The sequence below is a fragment of the Ooceraea biroi genome, chromosome 9, assembly GCF_003672135.1.
Source record: "Ooceraea biroi isolate clonal line C1 chromosome 9, Obir_v5.4, whole genome shotgun sequence".
Taxonomy (NCBI): domain Eukaryota; kingdom Metazoa; phylum Arthropoda; class Insecta; order Hymenoptera; family Formicidae; genus Ooceraea; species Ooceraea biroi.
In genome coordinates this window covers 10,875,440-10,902,963 of record NC_039514.1, presented here as the reverse complement: position 1 = coordinate 10,902,963, position 27,524 = coordinate 10,875,440, and the positions used below count along the sequence as shown (strand labels likewise).

The 27,524-nt window shown below is 41.9% G+C and overlaps 1 protein-coding gene across 1 annotated transcript in view; it reads right to left on the bottom strand.

The window, feature by feature from the left end:
- Window positions 1-27,524, bottom strand: part of LOC105281622 (pleckstrin homology domain-containing family G member 5) — a 116,862-nt gene that overhangs the window by 86,185 nt on the left and 3,153 nt on the right. The window contains exon 2 of the mRNA XM_026972511.1: window positions 26,963-27,057. Within this exon, the coding sequence (XP_026828312.1) occupies window positions 26,963-27,057 (95 nt within the window). The remainder of the gene's footprint in view (window positions 1-26,962; window positions 27,058-27,524) is intronic.

The window sequence follows — 27,524 nt, the reverse complement described above, 5'->3', positions numbered from 1 at the left end:
TGAGGATCGCTTTTATCACGATCCTCGGAATAAATTCGACGACGCGAAAGAGAATTCTCGCACTTCTCGCTTTCCTGCTAGCTCGCGTCTTTGCTCGTTTCTCTCCGGCGATTGTGTGCGATTCTTATCAACGTTATCTCATTTCCTGCCGGCGGCTCTGATCTAATCGGAACACCTCGATTTATCAGCTCCCTGCATCCTTCCCAGACAGATCAGTCTCGCTTATCAGTGATAATTTCCTGCACGTTTCCGAAGCAGTACCCAGAGGCTCTCTTAATCTGTATATAAAAAACCGAGATCACTTGGATCATTCGAAATCGACCGAATTCTCAAATCAACTCACTCAAATCAATCGAGACAACCGACTCATCGATATCACTTTCGCGATGCTCGGTGGAATCAACGCAATTTTACTTCCGCACAGTCTTTTCTTGCACTCTTCGTTCATTTTCAACTGTTTCCGTCGTTATTGTACTCGAGTTTCTGCGCCAGTTCATCCAGACTGTCACTTTTCGCGGCAATCGACGTTTCCAGTTGTTTATCGCGCGGAGGGTGACTGAGTGAATAAATCCCGAGTTGCACTTTGCGAGCACGACGACGAACTCCTGGTCGATCGTAGCTTTTTGCATGCGTTTTCGGTCGCGCGCGAATGCTCCGCCGCGTGAGCGCAAAAATTGCGGCAGCGGACTAAGCAAGAAATTAAGGAGACAGGTAAGGCGAGGTTCGATAAGACACTCCGACGGCGAGGAGAGGAGAAAGAAAGAGGGAGAAGCAGCACATGAGAGAGAGAGAGAGAGAGAGAGAGAGAGAGAGAAAGAGAAAGAGAAAGAGAGCGAGCGCGAACGGGAGGAAAAACGCGAGTGCGAATCGCCGACAAGGAGAGTCTGTAGAGAGAGAGGGAGGAAGGGGAAAAGAAGAAATATAATGTAACCACAGTGGCGCTCAATTATTGCTGATTATGCATAGAATTGATAAAATAATGATTACTGCAAGTCGATATTAGCCGCATCGATGCATACTCATTCGAGCAGGTAAATAATAAAAGAAAACGCAAATCACACTTAAGTAATTATAGTAAATATATGCTAAATACAATTATTTAAATAATTATCTAAGCCCTTTCTATATCGCAAGGCTTTTCTTTCTGATTTACTCTCGAATACGGTATAGTACGTACGGTATCACTCTCTCTCTCTCTCTTGCATAGTAGTATTTGTTTATTTATTTAAGTTATACTTTATGCAAGACGTTCTCTCTCTCTCATTAACGAAATCAAATTGCAACATAAATTAAGTTTCGGAGTCATGCTCGCGGCTATAATCTGCGATCTGTCTGTTGATCCAGCTGGGACTACGTTAATTGCTCGGAAAATCGTCCTCTTGCCTAGTAAAGCATTAAAATCCTCATCCTGACTTAATCCTTGATTAAAACTCGTTTCGCGGGTGGCTTAAAAGACTTCGCTTAATAAGTTATTTTTGTATCTTCACGCGCACTTTGTGTTTCCCGATTTTCGTAGAATTTAGATCGAAGATTCGATTTTACCTATTTTCAATTAGTGTTCTAGTTTAGGAGTTGTGGGACTCGGCAGAAATGAGAGACAGGTTCAAAGCCCGCAGAAACCACAAATTTCCCGAGCGCCCGAGCAAAGAGAGTCTACTTTTTTACATACCGTGGTGCGGAAGATGGGATTTGCAGAGAGTTCTTTCGTTGTCTTTCTTCTCTCTCTCTCTCTCTCTCTCTCAGGCTTTCCGAAGAGTACTCGTCAAGTTTTTAGTGTAAGTAAGTACTCGATCGCGTTAAGTCACGGTGAAACCTATCGTCTTTAAGCACGGTATTAGCGATACCGCAAACATTTCCTCAAGAACGTTTTAGAATAATTAATTCACATCGTAGTGCGGAGACGAGTGGATTTTTACTGCTTCTTAAATCTATATATATAAGCCAAATACCACTCACTGACTCATCAACGTGCAGCCCGAACCACTGCATCTATCGACTTGAAATTTTAAGGGTATATTCCTACTATTACGTAGGTGCTCACTAAGGGTAGTTTTTCCGAAATTCCACCCTTAACGGGTGAGAAGGGGTAAAATGTGTTTTTATTTAATCCTACACATAATATCGCGGGCGAAGCCCGCGTGACGGGGAATGCTAGTATCTTATAATTGCATCCTGTGTCTTATACTGAATTCTATCGTACAATTTATAAAAGAATTATCGTGTCTTATCAGTTACTAGCACGACGTAAATATTGACCCGTTCCGTTTAAACTGCTATAAATTCCTTGCGCAAAAAATGCGATCATGTCGGACTGGCAAAAAAGAACATATAGATAGAACGAGATAGATTCAGGCGCGACATAGCAGAGAGAAATAAAATGCCAAATAGATATAAAAGGAGCACGTTAATCGATAAATCGTGATACCACATAATTCTCTGTTTGAATACTTGAATCATATGCACTCCAAGAAGGAGAGTGAAAATAAATTCGCTGGCGCGACATTGCCTCCCGGCGATAGCACAGGTGTCGAGGTTTCGAGTGACATGTCAAGGAAAAGTTATCGCGACATAAAGCCAGAAGCAGACAATATCTTGAAAGGGATATCAAGGATGACTTCACTTCACGTCAAACATTCGAATGTCAATTGCAGCATCGTAGTCTAAACCTCTCCTCTCGAATATTCAATAAATCGAGTGCGATTCCGAATAATTATGTAAAATAAGTTTTATTTTTTGTATATTCATAAATACTGCTCGGAGAAAGAAAAAAACAAAGAAAAATTTCTAGCGTTTGATATACAACAGTTTCAAGTCGATGAAATTTGATCATGCCTAATCGATTATATTGATTTAATCACACCATAATACCATGAGGATATCACGAGGAATCCCCATAAGATCAGGGATTTACTCGCGTGATTGTGAAAGGCCATCCCGCTCGCAATTAGTAGCCGGCGAGTGCCTCCCCCGCGAATATAAATCACTCGTTCACACCTCGCTAATTCTGTTTCCAGTGTGCGCTTTGAGACAGATGATGATGCTATCGCGAGCAAAGTTTCTGGTAATTTGCTCCTGTCTCCTCGTTAGAATGACGATGAGGCGCATAAGAGGATTGCAAAGTCGGCCGTACGCTTGACTTTTACTTAAAGTACCCGCGCAGGTACTCTAATTATCTGATATGCCTCGCGGCGAGGATCACTCTCGCCTGTATCTGGAAATAATTAACTCTCGTGTTACGTTCCTCGACGGTATCCTATTTGCTTCCAACATTAGCTCGTAATCCGGTCGACGATGGGTGCCGGTCCGCCGCGCGAGTGATTTTTTCCGCGCGCCTTGTATCAGCTCACTTGCGGACGCGCCACGCTCTTTATTATCGAGAGTGATGATTTTCAGTTTTCTCTTTTATGCATGTAATTATAGTGAAAGATCTCCATTTGGATGATTTTCACGCGCGAAACTGAGAGGCAGCCTTTATACGCGGTTTTATTAAAGACAAAAACATGAAAACATGCGCGATGGTATCTCGTTGCATTAGAATAATTCGCAGCGTAGCGGTAAGCGTCAACCAAACGATACGAGCCAAATTTTCATCAACTCCTAGTAGTTTTGTTTTAAACAAGATTTCATCTTGATAATCAGAAAAAAGGTTGTATATTTCTGTTATCAATTTTTCAAAGAATAGTCGAAGTAACATAAAAAAACTCAAGATCCTGAATGAATGCCATATATATATATATAAGTCGTTGTATCTCTGCATTTAGGAACAGAAATTCGTTTAGTGCTATCATTCGTCCATGATTTTCTCCGTGTGAGAATAATTTTTATCCTCCCGTGCAGCTTAACCATACCGGACGCGCGAGGAATGAAAGATTACGTTGGCGTTGTCCTCTCGTAAGCGTCTCTCGCGGGTTCTCATATCGCAGGAAAGCCGAGACCCTCTCTTTCCGCAGCGAGATAAACACCGGAAAACTGACGCGAGACGGTACGACGACGACGTAAGCGGATTACACGCGCCAGACCGGACGCGCGCGTGCCGTGTAAGTTTCCTCCTCGCGCGGAGTTTCACCACCACGTGTCCCGCGTTCTCGCGACGCATTTGCATGGGAAACGCGTGCCCCACGTTCTTAATTCACATAATAAATGGCGTAATGAGTCCCTGCTGGTACCGCATCGAATTCCCACGAGTGTCGGGACTCAAGGGAGTTCAAGAGCTGAGCTCTCGCGAGTGCCGATCGTCAGCCGCACTGAGAGAACGAGCGGACTGCTGCGCGACGAAACGCGCTGAAACGTTGGCACAAGCTGTTACGCACGTTAATTAGATGGATTATTAAAGTATGTGCTTCTCGTTAAAGGAGCGACGAGGATCAATGTTTCTTCTTCTTGCCGAAACACTAAGAATTTGTTACCAGTTATTTTGAAAATCATTGCGCTTGATAGCATACTTTTATTTAGCATTCAATATATGCATGCACTTATTAGTAGACAAATTGATATAAATATAAATTTTAATATTAATTAATTAATATTAACATTAATATTAAAACTTATATGATATGAATATAATATTAATATAAATTAAAATACGTTTAAACTCTTTTTAGTATTTAGTATTTCCTTGTTCTTTAAGTGTCTTTGATCTAGCCCCTGAATTGTCAATTCTAACGCCGATTAACACTGAAAGGAGACCAGTGATTGTTGTCGCGATCGGCTTTTAGAGGAAACCTGAAAAAATATTCTAAAGAAAACGATTTTACCGCTAGTGATTCAACGGCAGATGTGGAAGAGTTGAAGCGTCTGTCTCAGGGACGTCTGGAGAGATATCTAGTAGAGTCTAGATATTTCTCAGGATTTCCTTTAATGCACGAGCGAATTCTCCCGCCAACGTCCAATCATCAAAGAACTAGCGTGGCACGGAATATTAACATGGCTCTACGTCAATTGAACACATGACCACCGCAATTCCGAAGCCTGGAGGACAAGTCCTTCTTTTTGTCCATGTCTCAGCGAAAGCATCAGTCGCGGGTATACACTTAAAACTGGCCGAAATATGCATGCCTTTTCTTTTGCGGCCGGTCTCTTCGAAGATCAACGTATCCGCGAGGCGGACGAATAAGCCATTCAAAAGAAATATATCCTTCATAAATATTTGTTACAGCTTCTTCTCGGTTTCTCGCGCCTCGTGGAACAAATAAATTTTGCTCCGCACGCTTTCCTTTCATCCTGTACACCGACTAATCGAGATGTCCTTAAAAACACGAGGCCGAGTCTGATTTTGGGCATTCTCGTATTTCAAACGTATAATTGTGTAAATATTGGATACTCAGTTGCACATTGCAAGTAATAAAACGTTTGTGTTAAACAAATTTGTAGTTTTGTTTTATGTCTAACTTTTGTTTTGCAAGCGTGAAGAGAAGCATAAAGAGATTTAGGACATAAAAAGTTAATTACTCACACACTTGCCAATGGGATTGCATATACCGAGTTTGCACGTAACGCCAATTTAGGCAGGGAGTCGTAATAGCGATTTTACTAAGTAGGCACATAGTTCCCTTGACATGCTTAACTGAGATCCCCTTAAGGTATGTGTGAAACTGACAGCATAAGTTATAGTAGTACACATATCATGAAGCAAGCGTTTAAAACCAAATATATTTCATCCAATGCTGAAATCGAACGCAAATAGATCTTATAACGCGATGGAAATCGTTTTAGCGTAATTACAGTATTTATCTCTCGATAAATTCGCAAGTTAATTCTCGCCCAGTGGAAGTTTAATCGGAAGCCGTTTTTTCTTACAATCTTTCCGCGGATTAAGCGGAAAATAAATTCACGAAATTTATTATCTACTTACGGTTATCTATCACCGCATCTTTTTATCGTTATATTGTTTTACATTTATCACGTTCTCCATCTGCTCTCTCTTCTCTCCCTTTCTTTTCTGATGTTTTATTAATTGGCAATTTCATATTATAATTATTTTCCCGTAATGGCGCGCAGTGCCGCTGCAATATCAATTATTTCCAACGCGGAATTATTTCTCAAGCACGCCTGCCGATTCGACTGGAATATTTATGGGACTTCCTACGACACCGACGTTGCTTAATTAGTATTATCCGCGGTCGAAATTCGCCTACTAGACGCACACATATATGCACAATATACGTACGTACAATCAAGTGCATTAATGATGCTCCGTTCATCCACGTCCACCAGAATCTCATGACGCGCGATTCACTGATTCTTTTCAAACGCTCGGCATTTCTCGTGTATTAACTGCGGAAAGGAATATTTCGCCGAGTGCGACTCGAGTGATCAGAGTGAGTGCACGTGAGGAACTCCATTTCTGCAGCGGTGCGTACACGGGTATCCAGCATCGGCAGTTTCACGTGCAACGGCATCCTTATACGGTGGATGGCATCGAGTTAGGTGGGTCGTTCCCACCTTAGACCCACAAAGAGACACACGTGCATGACACATCGACTGGGCGCGGGCATGAGACATCGACCGACACTCGTCTATCTATATCCATATGTGAGCGCTGTGCGAGCTTGTGTGTGACGTATCACACGCCTAATTGCGGTACTGTGTGCACCTACGAAAGCCCGTAACCACTACGATACATGGCTGTTCGTTCATGTTTCTTTCTGTTTGTTCAATCGCTTAACCGTCACGAGTCCTCTCGTGAATCCTCTTGCGAAACTCCTTTCACCGAAAGGAACCATGGAGTCACCGGATGACTTTGAAATCACGTCTAAAAATAAGGTACCCTATTATCCTTGCGCTGGAGAACAGGATCCTCGAGGGACCAGTAAGGTGTGCCTTCATTGTTAAGTTCATTTAGATGTCCTACTTTCGGATATTCATGTGGTTCTCGTGACCCCAAATGCTACGTGCCTATTATTAATGATTGAAATAGATTATTAATTTGCGCATATAATAGATTTATTTAGAAATGATTATATTAAACCATCATTTATAAATAATGGATATATAATATCATATAAATTGCCTTTGTCTCACATACATATTTCTCTTACTTTGTTATCAACATGATTGTCATTTATTGTTAACATAGCGCGGTTTATTTCAACATTTCTATCGATTCCCAGCGTTGCATATGTACAAAGATACAGACAATGACAAAGACACAGGACACCCGGTATTTAACCAACCCACGCCCATTGTTCTCCCTTCTTGTTTTTCTTTCGTCCCTTCATCGCGTGGGCTTGAAGAAAGCTAACAAAAGTGAAGAAGGAATAAGCGACGAAATATATCTTTGTGAAGACGGTCAACACGAAGATATCGCTATTTGCTTCTTGCACGCTGCCCGAACGCGTAGCGGGAACAGTGGAAAATACGAAAAGATCGCAGTCCAACAGAAAATGTCCACCAACACAAAGTCCACTATGAATCTTCCGGAAAATATTATACGCATGCAGAAAATTGTGCGAGCGCGCAAAGTTGAGAACTCTCTCTGCTTTGACTATTTTTAATGCCTCAACAGTTCAAGAAGTCTCGTGGAATTTAAGTTCGAAAGTTACAAGCTTCCCGAAGATTGCTACTTCCGGCGAGATCGGATCTGGGTAAGATTGATTTGGTGTGTCGTCTATATACATTAGACAAAATATTCGCGCGTTCTTCCGCGGAGACTCGTGCGATTTCCGGCGAAGTTTGCAAAGTAGGTCGACGCTTCGGCATCATTACGACGGGAACAACTTCTGCCTCCTCGCCGTTGGCGAGTTTCGGCCTTCCGTAGCCGTAGGTGGTGACCCTATCTATGCAGGCCCAGTTCCGATTGATCCAGGGCGAACAAAATTTACTTCGACAGAGCGCGCGGAACTTCCGATGACCATTACTCACGATAAAGACTTCGGCATTCGGATTACTGCCGTACTATCCGTACGTGCACTTATTTTGCTTAAACAATGATCGGAAACAATGTAAGAGATATAACAAAGCGATAGTACACGATCGCAAGATAAATGCTAGTAAATGGAAATTTTATGACGAGTTAATACAACGCAATGTGATCGTCGTCTCGCTTTCAATTGTGCCGCAATTTGTCGAATGCGCGAGTCGCGATAATTATTAATTACGATAGATGTTTCGAAATCAATGACTGCGTCGCGATTGAACTTTGTCTTGTTTGATTGCGAGCATACGACACGAAAACGAAAACGTAGCGATTACGATATCGCAAGATTCTTGTGATTTATTCTTCGAGTCTTTTAAAAATTTTAATCTGCATGACCTGCAACTTAGATGCTCGCGACACTCGCACATCTGTCGCAAACATGCGATCAATTTACGTAACAATTTGCGATCGTCATGAAAATATTATTTGAAAAACTATTCCGCAACCGTAAAAAAGAAAATAAAATCGAAAACTCTCCATTTTTTTAGATAAACCGTGGCATCTAAAATTTACATGCTATATTCTATATAATTTTTGTCATGTGTGATAAAAACGTTATGACAATATCTCGTGGAAAAGAGACACGAAAAATTTATTGTAGTTTCATTCCTCTCATGACGCGTTTCGTACTTCTTTGTGTTTAAGTGACAGGTGATTTTACAGAAAAATTTTACAACTTGAATTCCAAACATTCTCTCATTTAATTTCATGTACCCTTGTCGTTCAAGTCAAGCTTCAGAGATCACATTACATCTTATTTTGAATATACTGCGTCACATTGAAATAAATATTGATATCTTCACAAAGGTACATCGATAATTAATGCTGCATGCTATTATGCATAATAAATTTCCTTCTCAATTTTATCTTGTTGAAAATTACCGTATCGGAGAACTCTTAATACTGACCGAGGTACTGTTCGCTGATCACGATAAAAAGATTATTTAGATATTATACAGAGGCAAACCTCGTCGGATTTTAATTAAGTCCTTCTTCAATTACATCGATTTATTCGTCGCTGACTATTCCATCGGATGCGAATCGCATCTGGTAATCATAATCGGAATATTCAAATGAATTAAAATGTCCTTTGCGTCGTGCTATTAAAAATACGTAATAGTCTTTATCCTTCGACAATGTCAGGGTGATATTAAACTCGCGTCTTTGATTGAGTTTATCATTAAAAGATGCATACGCAGATTGCGCGACGCGGAATCCTAATTAAGGTCATACGGCGCAAAAATGTCGGTATAATTCTCGGTGACCGATCGCTGCTAATCGATAACCATTCATTGACGCATGCTATGGAGACGTTATTCGATTGATAGCCATTCAGGGATGAGAGAGCTAGCAGCAATGCCATTGAATTCAAGCGCGAGCATGCGCGGCCATCGAATATTAATTAACGCGCAAAAAATTTCGCGCATAAAGTCGCGTGTGGAAAATGAAGTAATGAGGAAGGATGATAAAGAAGTTCGTTCTGTTTCCTCTGCGTTCTTTCTTTCTCTCTCTCTCTCTCTCTCTTTCTTTCTCCCTATCGCTCTGTCGACATTCAGTTTTGAGATATTCGAAAATAGCTACGCGATTGCTTTCAAGAATGTTTGCCTTTCGCGAAAATCCACTTTCGTCCTTTATCCCTTTGTGAGCGACATTCCACTGCGGAATTCCCCGAGCGAGAGTGAGACAGAATGCTACCAAATGTACGGAATCTGGCATCACTGATTTCGCATCGAATGCTTGTCTCTATAAAACGGTTTACGAATGCGAAAGCTAGCGACAAGAACGAGTCGGCGATTTTTTCTATTTTTAGCGTTCGCTCCACGTTGCTTAAAAGTTCTCACGCGTATTAATTTTGCATCGTTCTACCTCGAGGACTATACTAACTGCATGCCTTAAAATGATACATTGCGTTTGCAGTTATTACATTTAATTAGTCACAGTGTCATGATATGTCTGTAATGCTGTCGCTCGAAAATGACGCTCATAATTATATCAGGCTTTCGTTACGTCATCTGGGTCATCCAAACTCTGTCGCAGAAGATTTTTCATAGGAAAGTGTCATCGATGAGTTCATCGTGCACATCTGCGTGCATGATGTTCGCGCTTTTAATTCGAGCTGCGAAAATAATGCTTTAATTAAAGTTTGATAGCTCGTCGTAATTAGCGCTAACGCTCGTTTAACGCGCGATTATTTTGCGCGGGTTTAAGCGGAGCACGTAGACTCGCGTGACGACATCGCGTACAGGCGCGTTTCACGAGCCAGATAAACGAAATTGCTTTCTACCACTATCAGACGATAAATAGTCGACGTTTCTCGTGGTTATTCATTACCGCGATTTTATTATCCATTCTTTATGTTCCAATTCGTCTCGAAAGAGCGTCAGGCAAAACGTTTTTACTACAGCGTTGCAGCGTTCTCCTCCGAGCGTTTCCCTATGCGAACATTGCAATTTGGCGAACGTTTTCCAGTTGTATCGTTGACTAACGACGAAATTAAAATACGTAAGATGGCATCAATGCGATAAGGATTCCAATGCGCGAAACAGTGTTCCAAACTAATTTCAACTACACTGAGAAAAAAATGTAATTGATCTTACAAAATGTTTTGTCACGGGCTGCCAACAAAATATATACTTATTTCAACAAGTTATATTGAAACAAATATGTAGTTCTTGGATTATGGATATGGATGTGTAATCACACATATGAGAATTATAATCCAACAATTATATATTTGATTCAATATATAACTTGTTGAAATAAGTATATATTTTGTTGGCAGCCCGTGACAAAACATTTCGTAAGATCAATTACATTTTTTTCTCAGTGTAATGCTTGAAAGTATTCTGGATATCCTGTGGAACTGAGGCGAGATAGAAACTAGTATTAATATGACACCGGTTTTATTCGGAAAATAGGTACATCTTTTTTAAACGACTGACGAATACTAATAAACAATATTAATATAAAATGAAGAAGTAGTTCGTGTAACCTCACACATCTTTGTGGGAATGGGAACAAGCGGTCGTGAATTAGAGGAGATAAAATTTATGGATGGTGTCATGAAAAGCGATTCACCATAACAATAAAAAAGTCGAGACAAATGGAAGAGGTTTCGAGGGTAGCGTTTAAGGAAGCTCTCGAAGAAACGATTAGGGGGTGCTCCCCTAGTAGCGGACACTTAAAATTTTTCGTAGATAGATAAAAAGAATATGTTTTACTTATTTTTTATTTTGCATTTATTATAAGCTGATAATATTAAGAATGAAAGTAAAGGTACACAATAATCAACTTTATTAAAATAATCTACCGGACAAGATTAAAATAGGCTCCTTAATATACCGGATAACTTTAAAGTAGTTTACAGTGATCGTCATCACTCATCAGAACATTTAGGGATATCAGCACATACCTCGTAACTGGGGAAGCGATTTAATGCGATCGAGATGTATCGCTCGCCCCAGCAAAAACGGCAATGATACGTAACCGTATTTAATGTATCGGGACTTATTATATCGGAAGACACGGCGCATCGTACGAATACCGGAACGAATCGATTCTCGAACTTTCACATGAATGGAGAAGGTGGTAAAGGAAAATGACACCGGGGGCTGCGAGGAAATCTGGGTTTTGCGATTGAATTGCTGTGGAAACTCGTCGATAATCCGCTCGGTTGCCGATTTTATCTCCGTTTCGCTTGTACGTACACACAAACGCAATGTTTCATAATCGGGAAAAAGAAAAAAACAAGTAGAACGCGAATACAGTATCGTGGATACGCGTCGATCACTTCGTCAAGAAAAATCTAATCACTCTTGAGAATAAAGTAGATTGCACTACCGAAAATAATATTTCCTCCGCTTTCCTATTTTCTGTTTCCCTCCCTTCTACCCATCTTCGTGTAATTCCTACGAAGATCCGACTGAAAAAGAAATATCATCTGGAAGGGGATCCTCAAGTAATTTCAGTTAATTAATCCTCTACTATCCTCCACTCGCAATTATGTCTTTAAGATTTGCAATTAGTGCGAATCCTTTCAGCACGGAGTATTCACTCAATCGTGGAGAAATCTGAATGTTTTATAAACTATTTGGGGGTAGAAACTGCAAACATCTCAACAATACGCACTAAACGGCACCACAAAATAGCCGTTAACGAAAGACGTAAAAATGGTTAGCAAAAAAGTTAATAAACAACAATAGATGCGAATTGCTGATAATTCGTTATGTGTCAAATCGTAATGTGCCTCAACAGTTATAGAAACAGACTGACATAAATAAATAAATAACAAAATAATAAATAGCAACGGGAAGCAACTGCTCTCTCGCGACAAACGTTGCAGTAGGACGTCGATGACACCAATATATATATATATATATATATATATATATATATATATATATTGGTGTCATCGACGTCCTACTGCAACGTTTGTCGCGAGAGAGCATATATATATATATCATAAACATTTTGACATAGACTTTGCATCAAAATATCTCCATTCAGAGAACATGAAGAGCAAAAATAAAAATAGTTCATGTATGTAAAGTGATCCTCATCCTAACGATTAAGTCTATTATTTAATCCGTTCAGTTATTATTAAAATCTGATAATCGATCGAGCGTCGCTTCGTGCATGCACTTGACGCGAGACACTACCGTGTCTCTTGATTTCGTAAAAGGATCTCATAAATAAGCATGCCTCTTGAATATTCATGTCGCGATCGAAAAGAAAAAGGAAGAAAGTCAGACCTGCTCACACTTGATTTACATCCCAGACTTTTAGGTATTAAATGGGACGCAACGTCTGACCAGACACGTCTTGCTCCACTGGCTGCGATTTTCTTGAATACTAAGGCAACAAATTATGGTTAATAAAACGGATACGCAAGGTCTCACTGGTACTTGCGCGACTCCAGACACAAATAGATTCGGAATCGGAACGATAGTATCGATTCCCGCATGTATCAAACGATAGTGCCGCCAGCCAGTGTCAATACGTGTGCCGTTACATTAATCATTCAGGCAGCAGCACCATTTTGAATCCAACCCCAAAGCGGATTTCCATCTGGCGATCAGCCAACATGTGCACGAAGGATCCGCCTCTCGTACACAAGAATGGTCACGTTCAGAAGCTAAATACTTGATGTAGTCATTCTTGTTTTTTTTGTCGATTTGAATGTTTTTTTGAAAACACCTGCTGTTCGATCTCTCTCTCTTTTTCTCTCTTGAGAGAGAGTTTGAGGGGATTTATCCCAGGACGCAAATAAACGTGTCTATCTATCTATCTCTCTCTCTTAGACTTCATATTAATTTATTTTCTAACTTAATATGAAAGACAAATCTTGTGCAATATTTTCGATGAATTGTCGAAGAGAATTCGAAAGGCGCTCGAATATGGCAACAACAATAGGGAAAGTAACAAAAGTAGAAAGTAAGAAGTGGCAAGTTTCTTTTCGGATATAGAGGAACCGTGTCGATGCGATCGGTGACCCAAAAATGAAATTTATCGTTGGATTTCTCGGCAACACACTCAGCAACGATGAGGCGCTTCCCCGCATTTGCGCACTCGTAACAAGATTATCTAAAAGTTTTTCAACGATGATATTCTGCGACGTGCTGGAAGAACAAGCCCGTCAAGGCATTGTTGCATTTACGAGCTCTGAGTCGCGGAAAACGCAAAGAGACGTTTAAATATTCGAATCAGGCTATTAATTAGCGTAATATCACGCCTTTACGATGCTCTCAGAGATGCAGCGAAAAGTTATTAATCCGATAAAACTTGATTTGATGGCTGCATAATAAGGTGCATTCATAAGTTCCTCTGCTGAGAATATCAATGTCAAGAATATCAGGCTTGATATTTTCTCGTATGACATCGCTAATACGTTGTTCTTTTCTTTAACAGCATTCGGTTGCGCACACAGTTGCACCGTTGCTCTTTTAATGCAAGTCACGTGTATACGGTAAAAATAATTAATTGACGTGCAAGCTTATGCAGTTGTGTGCAATCATTAGCGGTACGTTTGTGAACGTAAAACTTGATAATCGGGTGTAGTCATTAACGACAAAAATCTTTATCATGATCCTATTGCTTTATCCTGTCGTTTTTGACTTATTTTACTATATTCTATTATTATTACTGGGATCGGACTTAACGTTTGCGATTGAAGTTTAATCCTGTCAGTCATCCTGCTTCAAACAGCCTTTAATGTTGATCGACGTCGAGTAGGTCTATCGATGCGCTCTGTAATGGTATTACGACATCACTTTAATGTTGTTCGAGCGTGTAATCATCGTCATGTTCCCAGACATCCAATCGACAGGGTAAGCATTGGGAAAGAATCTCTTATCCGTTCTCGAGACGAACGCCAGGATATTTTCAGCATTTTTGTCAAGACCAAGTGTCAAAATACTACGTTCTTTCGCAGTCCGTGCCATCTCCCGAGCGACACTGATCGATACTTCCGCTCCGGTTTCTTCTCTTGTTTACAAGATTCTGAAGCTGTCATCGCAAGGCGAGGAGAATGCGGTACGATAAATGATAACAGTGCCACAGTGCACCCCTATATATTTTTGAGGCTGTCCAGAAAATAAATTCCGAGCGAAAGCATACAAAGAATGCAATACAATGAGGAATCACCGTAACGTTCTCGGCATAAATAATTAGAGTCGATGTAGAATGATGTCCACATTGCGATTTTCATCTTGAAGCAATATCATCCTTCGCTATATCGGTACTCTGGCCTCAATTCTAAAGACTTCAATTCCGCGATCAACATCTAAATTTCAGTTTGATTGCAATGGAAAGGGATGAGCCTTCCCTTAAAAGCTCCCTTTTCGGCGTGAGAAATAACTGAGGAAACGAGGAAATACCCAGCGCGGGAATTCCGTGTGCATCACCGATATCGATCGCGTCGTGAGATTTGGCGGGCGATACCCACTTGAGGACCCTTTTCTTGTATCAGACTACTACATACTTTTCCTCTCTCTCTCTCTCTCTTCTTTTCGGTAAAGGCGGTAGGATATCCCGCCTATCACCGGAATTATTTCCATTACGGGAAAGCACAGTCAGCGCACGAATCAATTCGATCGAAATGAGATCCCGACACGACGAAAGCGATACCGGAGTCGTAACGTCTCCGCATCGTGCCGCGAGAGGGTATATCCCGCAAAGACCAAGTACTTAGGGTTGGGCGACGTTATCGTGCGCGAGCTTTGGTGGAATTATTGCTGCTGGGATCGGTAGCGTTACATATACCACTCTATGTGCATCTACGTGCACGACTCCGTGACCGATATGCCAAACTTTAGCTATAACTGTCAGATAATATTTATCAAACCTGGAAAAAGAAGATGGACGTCGCAGCGTAAAGGTTACGCCGGAAGAAAGCGAGCATCAATTTTAAAGAAATATGTGTGAAAACAATATTCTATTCTCGCAATGCAAAACTTGAGAATTTCATGTAATGCGAAACATAAACATTCCTTTTATAAAATGTCTGTACATAGAAAATTGTTGAAAATGTTGTCAATATTATAATATTATATATTATGATAAAATCTACGATTTCGAAAATGGCGTTTTGAACATTTTCAGCCGCGCGATGTAATTAAATTCAGTTTAGATGAATTTATGAGCATTGCACGTCGTGAGGATGGATTGATCGATTAACAACAGCAGAGAGGAGGGAAGGGGAGAACCCGCGCGATCGTGTCGGCTGATCCCCGCGCTGAAAAAAAACTCGTTGCGCACATCCTCCTTCCATCTAGGGTGCCGACATTCTGGCGAGAAAAAACTGCTTTCACTGCACTCTGCCAGACCGGTCCTCAATTACCGCGAATAGAGGACGACGTTCCTCGACAGGAACCGTGGACAGTGACAAATACTCCCTGAAAGAAAAGTGAACGAGGGTCGGCACAACGAAGATTCCTAGACATGTTTTCGGCCGACCAGGACGAGCTAGACAACGCAGTGAGTTAGGGTGAAAGGGCGTAGAGGAAGACGACTCGGCTCAGCCGTTCCAGATCCAGATTACTTGAGCGGGATGAAGTCGGATTAGGAAGAGAAACAGAAGAGGAAAGGAGAGGGGACAAGATAGGCGGGACGTGACCGAGAAATCACCTGCTGCCAAAGTTTTCCGAAAGCGAAACAATTCTCCAAGTCCGGCCAATCTCGTCCGCACGAACAATCATAAACTGTGGCGAACTGCTGCGTCGCGCGCGTGATAAAGGTCGAGGATGGTCACGCGTACGGGAGGCTATGCGAGGAGATGACGAGGATCTGCGCGGGTGATTTTTCAGAATGAACACGGATAAAAGTTTATTCCCGACGGGGTAGAAAGTCGAGAGAACTGCGACGTCCGACGTCGTCGTTCGATGCCGAATTGCGCCGACATCACGGATCGTCTACGCCGGGGTGGTTCACCTTGACGCGATTGTGATTCCAGACGCGAAGCAACGTGACGTGCAATTATTTATAATAGAAAGATTGAACGCTTTTAAAAATACTCACGGATTGCCATCATCCGAGATACAAAAATAAAAGTTTTATAATAAAATATTGAAGCGTTACTGACGTAATATCGGTTTATTTTTATAATATAAGAAAATCGATGCATTTTAAACAAACAAATTGACACTATGAAAGTTTGGTGGCATATTTATAAATAGATTGATATTGTGAATATCTTTCACGCATATATCTCTTTCAGAGTTTGTGTCACTTGTAATTGTTTGATTGATTGCGGCCGGATGACGCCACGTTACAAATAATCCAACGCACATGCGGGATTTTGCTCACTGTTCAAATTTTACACTTTGTTCAGTTGACAAAACATGTAAATGCGGAGCATCCGTCGTCAAGCGAATCCTCATCCGAATTCTACGTGAGAAATGCAAGATTCAAGTGCTTTCTTTTTCATGATATTTTACTCTTTGAAAAATATAGCGATATCAATTAAAATTCCTTTAAGCAAAGACAAACGGCAGAAGCGCGCAAAATAAAATAAATGCAGCTCATGAATTTGGAATCATCCCGTCGTTTCAACAACCAAATTGACTTCGTCCCAGGAAAAACACGCCCCTCGCCAAAAATCGTCCGTCCCGTCGTTTAAATACGCTGTTAAGCGTGCCCGACACGGCGACGTTCCGCACCAATTGCGCCGAATTTACGAAATTACCGAGCGTGATTTATTCGGAAAGATTTTAATTAATCCATCAAAGTAGGAGGTACCGATCCTGATTCACTAAATTAATCTGCGCTTCCATGGGACTGATCGCACGCGCGCATATATACACTTATATCACACTGCGTCCTGTACCTTCCCGCGACTCAATTAACGAGCATAATATGCAATATAATAAATAATATAATATGCCGGAAATTCCTTAATCATCCATCGTGCAATCAATCATTACATTAAAGCTTCGATTTCCCGAAAACGTTCTCAACAATCCAAGATCAGTCATTTCTTTTCGCTTCCGCTAATGTCAAACTGTAACTGTCAATCTAATTGCTTCTAACTAAACACTGCTTTTAACAGTTAGCATAAAGCAGACTCCAAAATCGTCGAGACTTAAAGTTCTATCGAATATTGTCACGAATCCCCAGGATCTCCAGGAAATAATTCGCGGCGGTCGATTGTAGCTTTCGATTCGAGGCAACGCGTGGTTACATAAATGTTCGTAAGTACACGTGAGAAAAGTGCCGACACAATGTGCCGTTAACCGCCGTGTGAGCACAACACGATAAGCGATTTTTCCACGTGCGCGCGAAGAAATGTGAGCAAATTGACGATAGGATAACTTCCGCATGCGTTTTCTACGCGCCATCGAGCACGTTTCTGATCGTTTCGATTACACACACGTGCTACCGCGAAAATGGGAATCGATCGTTTGGCGAATAAGGAATCGTGGAACCTCCCCACCGTGCTTGTTGCGCCGAAGAATTTTTGGAGGAACTTTCCGGCCAATTCCTCTAACGACATTTTCAGCTATCCCGCGGTCCCATCGGGCGGCCGATCTCCCGCCTCGTTTCCGCCGGTGCCTACATTGATTAACCCCGAAATTGAATTACCGCAACGGCGAAATTAAGAGAATCGAAAGCAGAAGAGAGAGGAGAGAGAAAGAGAGAGAGCGCGAGCGAGCAAGCGCGATGCCCGATAAAGAAAAAGAAAAGGAACAGTAGATTTAACAAGAGAAATATTCTCGCGGAAATATATTATCGACCTAGCCGTTGCACCTCCCAAGAATTGCACCCCGTGAGATTTCGCGATCATAAAGTTAATTTTTATGTTCCTTTCGGAATCGTGCGCGCGCGCAAAACGCGCGTTATTCGCGCGTTACTTCTGAGCAAAATTCATTTACCTTTAACGATTTTGTGAGGGTCGTCGTCGGGAAAAGATTAAGATTCCACCCTCGCTCCATTTATTCCTGTGACCCTCGTGCGGGAATCGAGAATATCTTTTGGTTGCTTATAAAGAATGTAACGGAAAGGTGTATTACTATCTATAATACGTGATTTTCCAGAAGGAAAAGGAAAAGATACTAAAGAAAGAGAAGAAGAGAAAGCAGCTAGAAATAAAAAATGAATATAGCCGCAACTGTCGAAAACTTTGAAGCTTTGAATTTTATTAATTTCTGCGAAATATTACAAGGCTGTACTACGTTTATTATTAAGAGATTTGCATATTTATCTCTCATTATTAATCTAGATGCAAAAATAGGCTAAATAGCGAAACTTTTAATCAAATCAGGGCGACACTATATAATCTGCCGATTAGTGCATTGTTGAAGACGCATTTGGAAGCGGCGCTCCTTTTCAATTCCCGTTTATCGCCTCAGTAATTACCGCGTCGTTCTAATCGTATAGTTTATGCTCTTCGCGACGTTTAGCACTTAGGATTCCGAAGGACGAGATAGATTCTCTTCCAACGAAGGTTCTTTTGTCATGTGATTTATAGCGATAGCGATAGCCGTTGCAATGACTTTGCCGCGCAGCTTCATCTGCAGCCCGTTTTATTGTTATCGCACGTTGACGAGCAAAGTATTCATTGTTCTTGCTTGGTGAAATTTATTTATTAGCCCTGCTCGAAATATTCCCTTGCGCTTTTACGTGTGATTGTTGATGATAAACAAATTATCTCACACGGGGTAGCAATAAATCAAAGCATTCCAACTGAGAAAGTTTCGGTAAATTAAACCAGTTTCGATTAACTAAGTTGCTAGACAACAAGAAATAAATTTTTTTACGCCAACTACAAATCCGATACCGTGTCGACGAACGTTATATCTCGTTACCACGACTATCCAATTAAGCGACGCGTAATAACGCGCTGTACAAGATCAAAACGTTAGCGGATAGAGTTTATTTCAGTTAACGTAAACGGCAGTGAGCGATGTAAAGTTGTCGCGCTGTCGTACGTTTTGTTTAATGTAGAAATATTTGTCCGAACAAGATGTACACGATGAACAAGATACAATAACCCCTCTTCAAAAGTCCGTTTATCGAATTTCATAAGCGCGCGCGCTGCGTTACGTTGTCGAACTATGCGAAACATATAAGGTACATCGAATGTATATCGAACGTCCGTGATCCAGTTGCGTTACTTCAATATAGTTAGTTGTTACTTCAATATCGCCGGAGGTATTACTTACGGTGATGTCTGGTATTAAATTCTTCGCGTCATTGTTTGCTCCTCATTTTGGTTTGCAGCGCCGCATCCCGAAAGATTGCGCGCAAGTAAAAGTTACGCACGAAATCTCGTACGCTTTACAAGAATTATTAAAAAGTGTATGTGATGTAACAAGGAACAGTCATATAAAGCGAAAATAAAAGCAGTATTAAATGTTATAAAAACAACGTAAATCTGACAATGTAAAATAAAACTGAATGCGACAGCTAAGCGAGATGCAATCGAACGTGCAAGCAAACTGCACTCGATTTGATTTCGAAAAGGATGTAACATGCCCAAAAGTTTACAAATATTTGTAGCGGAAAGTTTATACTATAGTGAATTGTTTTTTATTTTACATAGTGTCGCAAGCTCTCTAAAATTATTGAATTCGGATAACGGAATTTTCGATCGAGACAGAAAAAAAGTACCGCGTACTCACTTGAGCTACGATAAAAATGATTAATGCCTTAACGTTAATTGGCGAACCGTAGCATGAGACCAATTCATTAAACGTGCAGCACACTTGCGTGGTGGAAAGATAACGTGCGAAATAAAGTGCAATTTGCCTTCGATGGGTGGCAATTCAGAATTTACTGAACGGAATTGAATTGGAACTCTCGCGGAAAAGAGACAAAAAAGAGTCTTTTAAAATCTAATTGAAACTGGAATCGTTTCCCCTGAAAATTCTGATCCTAAGTAATCGCGCGATCTCGAAACGTAAAAACGAATGCACATATGTACACTTTTAAACAATATAACTTTTTTTTAAAGGGAGGACAGATAGCGTCTAACAATCGATTCTGTCCGCTATTTTGTCAAGCGTATTTTGATTTCGCGGCATTGGAAAACCGAGCAAATACGAGCTTCGGCGCAAGATCCGCACGGTAACTCACTATCGCAAATATTTGCCCGAGGGATTTTTGATAGTGTAAAAATCCACAAATTGGACAAAAAAGAAAAAAACCGAGGGTATCTCACAAAAAACGGATACGTGCAAGTGACACGATCACGAAGGCAGGAAAATCCCTGTACGGTTTTTCTTTTAATCCATGCCATGCGTCTGGTCGTTCGTTGAACGCGAACTATATTCAGCCGCGTCTTGTTACATAATGGACTAATTGGACAACGCGCGAGCGTGACGGTTTAATTAGGGGTGCCGCCGAATGAGCGGATGTATAACTGGAGTACCAACCTCGAGAAAGGACGGTAGCTGTCAGCTGATGACACCGTCACGTGATTCCGGGACTTTTCCGGCGTTTTTCTAACTTGTTCCCACGGATACAGCCAAGGATGCAATTCACGGATGCAATTGGACCACCAATTCACGGAAGATTTCGCGCTGAACTCGCGAATTATCGCGAAACGAAAATGATCCCTAGCGAATCGGATTGTCGACTCGACAAACTCGTACTGGCGAAACCACACGGATGTCGTCTGGATAGTTACATCGTGGGGACACGTGGACGTTCGTCCCGTTGCGGAGATCAATCACACTTCGTTTGCAACAATGGAACGTCGATGGTCGTCAGTACCGCTGTGCCGTTATTGTCTAGGCTAAGTCGCAAAGGGATGTCGCGGGAGATGAAATCGATAGCCACGTGCTACGTGACGCGGCCGGGGTCGATTGATTGATCGATGACGCTTGATTCGACACACTCTTCTTTTACCGCAACTCTATCCCATTTTCTTATGCTCACTGATGACGGTTCTCACACCCGGTTCGGTGCGGCTGCCGCGAGTTCGCGAGTGCACCGAGTTCTCGCACCGATTTCTGAGGGATGTCGAGGAATATTAGGGATGTCCAGGGACATCGAGGAACGTGAATGCACGGAAGTCACGCGAACATTCCTCTGAAAATAAGACAACGTTTCAGTGACAACGACGACGACGCGTGCCCCTCGAGGAAGCCTACGAATGTTTTCGACCAGACTGACTGTGGTAGAGAGACCGCGTGGCAAAGCCTGATACGGGTTGGCACGTTCGCCCCCACCAGCTGGTCGACCGTCTCGAGCCCACCCCCCAGTCACAGCCGCCAGCAACCCTTCGCTCACTCCAACGTGAAGACTCGTCCTTATCGTCCTCCGGGTACACGATGCCTCAAAATTGCTGGCCGTAAACGACGAACGGCACCCTCAAGGAAATGGACAAGAGAGAGGAGATCTCCCTCAACCCCTTAATGCTTTGTCCTCTCTCTCCCTCGCAGCGGAATACCGTGAAATCTCATAAATCTTCGAGTTTTCGCGTTATTGATTTCGGCCGCGGAAATAGGAGGGTCAAATAATGCATGTATAAAAACTAGAATTCGGTCAAAAATGTATCGTAACAGTAAATGCACAATATTCTGTAAATATTGTATAACGTACATTTTCAAAAGTGTCAAATATTGCCGAGATCTTATTCTGAGCTTAACGCTCTTGTGTCCAGCTATTCCGGAAAAGAGAAGAAAAAGGGAAGAGAAAATCGCATATCACAGGATTAATTAAAATAAATGCGCGATAGCCAAGAGTAACCGAGAGTGGACGTTCACTTGAAAGAGTCTCGAGCACTTTCTTGAGTTTACTTATAACGTCGGAAAAAGTGGTTCTTGCACTTAGGTGTTTAAGCTTTTTACCTGCTGCTAGGATTTCCATTCTCAAAACAGTCGCGATGCTTTTATACATAGAACGGCGAAGAAACTCGCGCAGCCTTTTCTCCTTCACTCAGCATGAACTATTACATTTTTCCAACTCAAGTGCGCATGATTGTATTACACGGTATAAAAGAATCAAGTTAAAGGACACTCGAGAGTTTGTGAGTCTACGTGTCACGGGAATATGCGATTATGTCATGCTATTATTAGGTGTACATCAATACGAGCCTTTTGTCGTAAACTCTCGTTTTGCTTCCACAATATACGGAGAACAATCGTATCATTTCACATAACGTTTCAAAGACTTTAACGTCGATTCTTTAAAAGCACGCCAGTGGGAATGTATTTTAATTTAAGATCATTTTTTTAGAACTTTGGAAAAAGAGGTCGCGGTTCGCGCATACAGCTAATACTTGGCCAAAGTCCATCGAGTTGCGGAGCACAAGTAATCGAAGGTAAATCGCAGGTATACATCTCCTGCCGTCGACGAATGTCCGTAGCACGTGCGCGGAATTAGGTTGGACTTTCCACTAACCGCCGCTGCAACGTGAAGAACTGGCTCCACGTCTAAATGCGAGATCGCTTTTTGCGCTGCGACTTTCCACGATGTTACGTTTATTAGTTTGCATGCAATTGGTGATCGGTTTTCCTCACACAGACACGCGAATTTTCGCCACGACACGAAAACGCGCGATGATGACATTCGCTTTCTCATCAAATACTTAACGATAGGCACAAAGCACAAAAAATCCAATTAGTCCTGATTATTGTCCCCATTATTACGGCTTCATGAAACGCTGGGTCGCACGCAAAAGGTGTTAATTGTTTACATTGCGCGAGCGATAACTCCGGCTATGAAATTTTACTTTGACCGCTCCTCCTCGCACTATCGTCCTAATTAATGTTTTTCTTGTGTCGTGGGCATAAATGTCACGCTAAATACCCACCTCTCGAGAGGATAGTCATTTGAGTATCCCAATTATAAATGATAACTTTGACTTAAAGCGTCTCTGAAAATGAAGAAGTCCTCTGAAATGGAATATCCGCGAAAATGCGTTCGGCAAACAAGTCGCGCGTCAAACGAAAATCTTTGAGACGAGGGTGCGATGGAAAATAAACGGAAAGTCTGGGATCAGACTGATCATCATATATATTAGACTAAAGAGATATTGACTTTCCGCCAATTCGCCTGTATAATTTGATACTCGGACACTTCCTTCAAAGATCTTCCTACTTAAAATTTCAAAATTGTTTTGTTACTCTTGCATTTGTCACATATTGTATATAAATTATGTATTAGATATTTCTCGTGCTTTTCCAAAGTTTCATTTCGCAACAACACAATAAAAACGCTGAATTCGATTTTTTTAGCAGCGTTCTCCAAAGCACCAGTTCTCCTCATCCGTTTCAGCTATCGATTCCACGTCTCCCGCTTTTGCGCACCTATTAAATCGAGGGGCATCTTCTCTCCTCTCCGTGTCCCATCGCATGGAAGTTACGCGGTTAACGCTCTATCACGTCCGCTTCATTTCGTGGGATATTTAGAATGCATTCGCGTGCCGCGGCACGGTGAATCACGCGGCAGGCCGGCTGTCTGATACCGTAACGAACCGTCGCGGGCTTTGCCTAAGTTTTCCCGCACGATTCGCGCGATTCAGCACGGCGGTGGCTTTACCCGCGCGGATTTATCCTGCACGCGCTCCCTTCGTCGACTAACCGACCCTTGCGTGCATACACCTGCCCGACTGTTCGTTCAGGAATTATTGGTATGGTATTCGGTAACGCGACCTAAAACATGGCATTTCCGGTTGGACAACGAGACCAACGATTTTCAGCTTCTAACACCGTTAGGTCGATCGAAACGATTCAATTCACGCGTTCTCTCAAGATGCGTCTATACGCATCTTGAGACGTCTCTGCAGACGCAAGGCCTTAAAGAAGAGAAGAAATCCTGGGAGTCCATTTTATATAAGATGATGTACTTTTCGTTGAGGACGTTCCGCATCCATCTCGTTGTCCATCTCGCCCTTTAATATATTTAATACCGTTAATGCATCTCCCATTACTCTGGGAGTTGCAGTTGCGCGCACTCGCTTGCCTTTTTTCCGCGTGGAACTTTCGCATCGTCGGTCGGGCGAGGCTTTAATTTTCGCGAGAGAGGGCAAGGGGTCTGCTCTTTTGATCCTGCGATCAGTAGAAAAACACTTTTCACGTCTGGCCGATTCAATTATCGTAAACTTGTCGAGAGGTATCGACGTGATTCGCGCGGGTCGATTCAAATGAGCGGCACGAATACACGAGTTACCTTCTCTTCTTTTTTTTTCACTTATGGTTTTATCTTGTTTATCGATTGTTTCCATTGATCGAATTCTGCGGATTTCTGCAAGGCCAGGCCTCGTTAATTAGCATTCTAACTCGCAAATTGGCAATTCTCGCGCGTCCGCTGAATTATTCACGAAAAAATCGTTCTAACTTCAATGATGGCATTTTCCGGACTTGGTTCCGATGCCTGTGACCTAGGTATACTATGAGTGCGCCGCACTAATTGCTGCTCTTCTAGATATTCGGACCAATGCGAGTGAAGATTTTAACGAGTTATTCTCGTCACGTCCTCGTTTTACGAGTTTAAAGGCTACATGTCACTCGGAGATCTATAAAAGCTGCAAGCAAAACCGAAATGCAGCGTTACATATCTCATAAAAAATATGATTTGATGAATTAAAAAGTCAAAAGAATGAATAATCAACTCTAAACATAAACAATAAAGCTCATCTTATCTGTCTTATTTTATCTGCCTTCAAAATCTAATTAAAACCATACTCTTCTCACCAAAAATTTAGAAAGTTTCAAAAGTGAGCAAGAAAATAACAATCCTTATTTAAGAAATAAAAAGAATGACGTGTCCCGAGGCCTTTCTGTCTTCCCTACGCAACTGAGTTACATTACCTTCTACGCGTGACAAACGCGCTTCCTCGGCGATACCTGTGGCGGCCATACATAATGCAATGAACGGTAGCCGGGAGGCTCGCACTGTGGACATTAGGGTTGTATTTCACCCGTTGATGTAGGCGGCTCGCGCAATTCACCCCTTCGTACGTAACTTACTTTCGCCTGTCCATATCAACTACGATATTCGCGACTATACGTATATATCCGCGCGTGCATCCGTGCGAACCGACACGACCGCTCATGCCCGCCGCGACGTGCGGTAATTCTCTCTGCTGTCTGTTTGCATCCTCGATCGATTTTCCACGTTTTACAGTGAGGACCGCAAATACTTATTCAGCTGTGTACATATGTATACGTACGTACATGAATAAAGTATCGGCAATTAAGAGGAACCGAGCAGTATCGCGGGGAAGGTGGACCTAATTTCCGGTGTCGGCGAGATCTAACTTGATCGGCTGATAATTCACGAGCGAGAGAGCGAGCGACGTTATGACGACGTCGTCGTAGGACAAATGGCTGTTTGTTCAGGGTCGTTAGATAAGCCGGTCGCTCAAGGCTGCGCGATATCGCGCGACAAATCGCGACGATTGATCACCGAGAACTTCGACGCTGGTAATTAATTGGCCGTGGCAGTAATGAGTGCATTCGCGCGGAGCAACCCCCAGATGAAAATTCTCGAGGATGTTTCAACAGGGTTTCGCGAGAGTGCACGCTTCAGCGTACTCTGTTATTCCTCGTCGATGAAGACGCGAAGAGGGAGTCCCTCGTCAAGTACTCGAAGAGGATCGATGAAACCCTCGTCATTATCAACCATGATCAGCACAAATATAAACCATAACGCCGGATGATATATACTCATCGTCTCCCGTGACTTTCCGGTATCTCCCACGCGCGATCGCCCCTCGCATGTAACTTGATTATTAACTTCTCAGATCGTCATTATCAATTGCTAACTGCCTCAGTTGGAGCCACGATAAATGCAGCTCGAAGTAAAACTTTCTTCCCCATCGTGTTTAAATTAAATATAATTTTTCAAAATGTAATATACCTAATTACATTTTGTATGTATTATATATTCTTATAGCTGTTACATCTGTATCATGCACTTATATTTTTGCAGAAATTACTTCGGACGATCTTCGCTAAGCAATGACGGTCGAAATTGAAGCCGTGCGCGTCTCATAAGTTACTATCTCTGACATACGCTTAGGGACCACCTAACGTGCATTGTAGATGACGTATCATTACTCTCTGTCTCGATTTCTTGCGTTGCTTACATGACTTGACTTCTTGTCATTCGCTGCGTCGCATTCACACGCATTACCGGTAAATTAATTGCTCGTCCGTGGCTCCCGAAATTTCAGCGGTACTACCCGAGATAGCGGCTTAAATTTATGTCGGGTTGAAGGGTTATAAACTCGAGCACACTCAACATCGCGTAAAAGTGTCAGTAATATTTAATGTTTCAAATCTGTGCAGCGAATTAAATCGCTCCGCGATTAAGAAATCTCGAGAGCGCTTTCTTGTTGCTTCTCGCGGTGGGAGTTGACCCGCGTCATTTATAATCCAGAAGACGTGAATCGCAAGTTAAGGTGTGAGTCAACACGATGATGCTGTTCTACTTTGACTAAAACCAACACATCTGAATCGTATGTTTCATCTCACAAAAGCTTTCTGTCATAAAGACAATGAAACTTTCACATCATCGTTCGTCAAATTAAATAAAACGCACACAGCAGCTTCGATTGTCGGTAGCATGCAATAGAAATTCTATGATTCATGATTCACATACCTTTTTGTAACGCGTTCTGCACGCTCCTTTCTTTCTGGCTGTAAAGTGTCTCCTACTGTGCGCAGCATGCATCCCCGTGTTCTCCAGTTCATCACCTGCAATGAAGAATAGTTAGATTAATGATTCGCTTCTTAATAATAATAAATAATAAATAATCTAAGCTACTCCGAAATATGAAATCAGAAACATGATTTATATATTTTCTTCACCACAACGTGCAACGTAACGCAACGCAAACACATTGCTTCTCTGATTGCGACGTCGCACAGGGGATTCCGATGGAAAATTTATTCGTATTATTATTTAAAAATTTATTCGTATTATTATTCGAGCAGCTGCTCGCGGGAAGTTAATTACGAGCTATCTGACTCAAGGCTGAAGCCTGGCACGAAGGTGAACACGGGCAGGCTAAGGCGGGTAATTCAGTAGCACAGCGGTATGATTAAGCGGACGTATCACAGTGGTTCGCGGGGCGAGTCGTAGCCTACAGATTGAATAGGCTTGATATATGGGTGTACCCGTCTATTTTTAAGGTAAACTCGCGCACAGACCCGCCGTGAAA